The sequence below is a fragment of the Toxorhynchites rutilus genome, chromosome 3, assembly GCF_029784135.1.
Source record: "Toxorhynchites rutilus septentrionalis strain SRP chromosome 3, ASM2978413v1, whole genome shotgun sequence".
NCBI classification, from domain to species: domain Eukaryota; kingdom Metazoa; phylum Arthropoda; class Insecta; order Diptera; family Culicidae; genus Toxorhynchites; species Toxorhynchites rutilus.
The window spans coordinates 19,512,502-19,517,633 of NC_073746.1; the positions used below are offsets into that span (position 1 = coordinate 19,512,502).

At 44.3% G+C, this 5,132-nt stretch overlaps 1 protein-coding gene across 1 annotated transcript; it reads left to right on the forward strand.

Annotated features, from left to right (window-relative positions):
• The first annotated feature begins 223 nt into the window (after positions 1–223).
• LOC129772928 (uncharacterized) lies at positions 224–1,183 on the forward strand. Its single transcript, XM_055776460.1, has one exon. The coding sequence runs from the start codon at positions 224–226 to the stop codon at positions 1,181–1,183; it is 960 nt and encodes a 319-aa protein (XP_055632435.1).
• Positions 1,184–5,132: the final 3,949 nt, after the last annotated feature.

Sequence of the window (5,132 nt, forward strand, 5' to 3'; positions counted from 1 at the left end):
ACATCGATTATTATATGAGTCCCTGGAAGTGTATCTGTGCTTTTTGCGTAAATTGAACGGAATTTCATAGCAAGTGTGTAAAGGTAGATTTAATCATTGCTCATCGTTATCGGAGTCTGTGGCAGTATAAATTGTTTGACGAGTGCGTGATTAAATTCGGAATTTTCGACTCTGTTGGTAGACTCATTTTGTAGAATTCTCGTTCGTGATTCATATTCACAAAATGGCTCCAAGTTTGCGGGCACTATCTCGGCAGGAACGTTTCTGCACTGACTCAATGAAAAATCTAGTTGATCAGGTTAGCAATTACGATGAGCAAAGTGACAAAAATTTACTGGAAGGTTGGAAACGAAGAGTGGAAGAAAGTTTTGCGCAGTTTCAGTCGGTTCGTTTGCAAATCGAATTGGAGGAAGATGAGAGTAAATCTATTGATACCTCATACGCGGATGAAGAAGAAAATCGCAGGATACGCGATGAATTTGAACGTAACTATATGATGGTGTATGGGTTCATTGTTACTGAAATTCGCAAACAGAACAATACCGATTCCGATGCAAATAAGGTTATCGTTTCCAAAACACGTGATAGCTCTGACCAAATGTTTTCTCGTATCAAGTTGCCGGAAGTGAAGCTTCCGTCATTCGACGGTTCCATAACCAATTTGCTCAAGTTTCGCGACACTTTCGTGAGCATGATAGATTCGAACTCACAGTTGAAACCTGTAGACAAGTTCACATACTTACTATCGTCACTCTCAAAAGAAGCAAAACGAGTGATCGAGTCAGTAGAATTGACTGGTGCGAATTACGCAGTAGCTTGGGAGCTACTTAATAAACGTTTCGACAACAAAAAACTTGTAGTGAAAAATTATATTGATTCTCTTCTCTCAATTGAACCTATGCGTAGGGAATGCTATGAATCCCTAACACGCATTATCGATGATTTTGAACGAAATCTTAGCATGATACAGAAGATGGGAATACCAACCGATGGATGGAGCGTACTTTTAGCACACATGCTGTACGCACGCTTAGAAGGAGCTACACTTAAGATGTGGGAGCAACATCATAAATCTACGGATGTACCTACTTACGAAGATCTGATTGAGTTTTTACGAGGTCACGCATCAGTACTACAGTCTTTATCGTCATCGTACAAATCTCGTCGATCCCGAATTCGCTAAAACAGAACCTGTTCGGCCAATGAAACCGAAATTAATTCACGCTGTCACCAGTAACTTATCTTCCAAATTATGCATATTCTGCAAGCAAGGTACACATTCTGCATTCCACTGCGACGCACTTCGTAAAATGAACGTTTCTCAACGCTTTGATGCCGTCAAAAGGAGTTCGCTGTGTATCAATTGTCTTTCGCCGAGTCATCTCGTCAAACAATGCCCATCGAGCTCTTGTAGAGTCTGTGGACAAAAGCACCACACTATGCTACATCAAAATGCCACATTTCGCACACCAGATCCTTCAAACTCGAAACACATACCACCAGAAAGCATACTCGAATCCAACAGACCTCAACCTTCTCGCAAACCTCTAGCTGCCCAGCCTCTCGCCAACCCTTCAGCTCAGCCCTCTAACATTGACATACCTTCGACTTCGACCACCACCAGCTGCATATCGACCACTCTGATAGGAAATATTCGAACAGTTCCTTCCACCGTATTACTGCAAACCGCTGTCGTAAAAGTTTCGAATCTTAACGGATACGCCGTTTGGGCAAGAGCATTGCTTGACCCAGCATCGCAAATAAATTTGATCACGGAGCAATTAGCACAAAGACTAACACTTCGAAGATACAAAAACCACCAAGAAATTGGAGGTGTAGGAAATTCGCAAATCATCTCATCTCACTCTGTCGTCGCACACAATTCATACAGAAAAATGGAAACTTCCCAAAAATATCGTACTCGCCGACCCAACGAACCTAGTCTAATCGACATGATTTTAGGAATGGAGGTTTATTATGATCTGATTGAAGACGGACTTATACGACTAGGTCCAGAGCAACCAGTTTTGCAAAAAACTGTCCTAGGATGGGTGGTGTCGGGAAAAGTAGGACCACCACCACCATCAACAGCACCCAGTTTTACGCACGTTTGTAATGTGCAATCCTTCGATAACCAACTAGCACGTCTTTTCGAGTTGGAAGCTTGCCAAACTAGCAGCACATTCTCCGTAGAGGAAACGTATTGTGAAGCACATTTTTCCAACACAACTACACGTGATGCTACCGGACGATTCATTGTTCGCCTTCCGAAGCGCTCTGACAAAATTTCCACGCTTGGTAGCTCAAAGGAAGTTGCCGCTCGTCGCTTTTTCGCTTTAGAGCGTCGCCTAACCTTAAATTCCTCATTGAAAAAATCCTATTGCGAATTTATTGAGGAATATCGCCGACTGGGTCACATGAAAGAAGCATCATCAGACAAACCCAATAGTAATTTGCCAACATACTATTTACCGCACCATTGCATAGTTAAACCCGAAAGTCTTACTACGAAATTGAGGGTCGTCTTCGATGCCTCCTGTGCTACTGACACCGGAGTGTCACTAAACGATGTGCTCATGGTCGGACCTGTCGTGCAAGACGACTTGATCGCGATAATTTTGCGCTTTCGTATGTTTCGATACGCTATAATATCTGATATCGAAAAAATGTTTCGGCAGATTGTCGTTCATCCATCCGACTGCCAACTCCAACAAATCTTATGGCGAGACACGCCAACAGAACCACTAAAGACTTACCAGCTTACAACAGTCACTTACGGGACGTCGAGTGCCCCATACCTAGCAACTAGATGTTTAAAGGAGTTAGCCAAAATTGGTGAAAATGCACATCCTCTCGCCGCAAGAGTGACATCCAATGACTTTTATATGGATGACTTATTAACCGGAGTTGAGGATATCACGACAGGTCAGCAGCTTTGTGCGCAGCTGATACAATTACATCAGTCCGCCGGGTTTTGCTTACCCAAGTGGTCTTCCAACTGTCCCTCAATCCTCGCACAGATTCCTTTTGACTTGCGAGACGAGAGAACGCTTTTAGAGCTAGAACCTTCTTCGAATCCAATCAAAACACTAGGGCTACAGTGGCAAACGACAACGGATCAGTTTCTCTTCAATGTTCCGCGATGGAACGATTGTAAGACGTTCACGAAAAGAGTCATTTTGTCAGATGCTGCTAAACTCTTTGATCCACTTGGATTAGTTGGACCAGCTATTGTCACAGCTAAGATTTATTTGCAACACCTTTGGCGAAACCAAAAATCTTGGGATGAACCGCTGGATCAAGAATTGTGTGAACGGTGGATTGAATTCAGACACAATCTCGAATCTCTCAGGCATATCGCAGTTCCCCGATGGGTCATTCGTATTGGAAATCCTATCATGATTGAGATGCACGGATTTTGTGATGCCTCCGAAAAGGCATACGGCGCGTGTCTCTATTTACGCGCAGTAGCTAGAAACGGAGATGTTGCAGTAAACCTTTTTGTAGCAAAATCTAAGGTCGCTCCTCTGGGCGGCACACGAAAACAGAAAAGAGTTTGCCTGCCTCGACTAGAACTTTCGTCAGCCTTGCTTCTCTCTCACCTATATCAAAAGGTTCAAAGCTCCATCAAGCATGAGATGAAAGCATTTTTCTGGACAGATTCCACTATCGTCCTCCACTGGCTAGCCAGCACGCCTTCCCGGTGGAAAACATTTGTTGCGAACAGGGTCTCGGAGATCCAACACATAACATCGTCTGGATTGTGGACTCATGTTCCCGGGACAGAGAACCCTGCGGACATAATATCTCGTGGAATGGACCCTGCTCAACTCCAGCATACCAATCTCTGGTGGAATGGACCACCTTGGCTGTCTCAATCGACGAGATTTTGGCCAGCGTTTCAACGACCTGCCAGAGAAAACATTCGGCGAGAAGACCTAGAAGAACAGCCGATCTCGTTAGCCGTACAGCCAATCCCGCCGAACCAAATCTTCGCATTACGGTCAACCTATATTGCACTACTTCGTCTAGTGGCATGGATTCATCGATTCCGTTTCAATGCTGATCCTCGTAATCGTCATCAGCGCCAACAAGGTCAGTTAGGACCCTCCGAATTAGAAAGGTCTGTTGAAATATTAGTGAGAATTGCACAACACGAAATATTTCGTGAAGAATTTGCTTGTTTAGAAGGCAACGAACAAGTGAACAGAAGTTCAAAATTGAAGAATTTAGTTCCCTTCATTTCCAACGGAATACTACGCGTTCGAGGCCGATTGCGTAACGCTGCTGTTTCGTCGAATAGAATGCATCCAATGATTTTACCCCCCAACCAGCCACTAACAACAATGATAGCTCAATATTACCATGAGAAAATGCTTCATGCCGGACCGCAGTTACTCATCGCAAGCATACGAGAAAAGTTCTGGCCGTTACGTATTCGTAATCTTGCCAGAAGAATTGTACATTCGTGCATAAGCTGTTTTAGATGTCGCCCGAAACTCCAAGAGCAAATCATGGGTGATTTACCTCCCGAGAGAGTCTATCCAACATTGCCTTTCCTTTCCACGGGTGTGGATCTTTGTGGTCCACTGTATTATAGTCATCCACAGCACCGTTCGAAGACAACAAAATGTTATGTCGCAATTTTTGTCTGTTTATCCGTAAAAGCGGTTCATATCGAACTAGTGGGAGACCTCTCCACCGGTTCGTTCATCGCAGCGCTCCGGAGATTTATTGCACGACGTGGAAAACCACGCCTTATTGAATGCGATAACGCAACAAATTTTAAGGGTGCTACACGAGAACTATGGGAACTTGAACAACAGTTTAATTCGCAGCAAATGAAGCAGGCTATCCAACGTTCATGTGCAGAGGACAGTATCGAGTTCAAATTTATTCCACCTCGTTCACCGAACTTTGGAGGCTTGTGGGAGGCCGCGGTGAAGTCGGTCAAGACCCATCTTCGTGTCACTCTCGGTAATTCATCGCTAACAGCAGAACAGCTAACCACCCTTCTAACCCAGATAGAAAGCTGCCTGAATTTGAGGCCGCTCACCCAGCTCTCAGCTGATCCCGAAGATCTCGATGTGTTAACTCCGGGACATTTTTTAATCCATCGCCCACTCACTGCA

Coding starts and splice junctions, on each gene's coding strand:
- LOC129772928 (XM_055776460.1), top strand. CDS start 224: ATGGCTCCAAGTTTGCGGGCACTATCTCGGCAGGAACGTTTCTGCACT.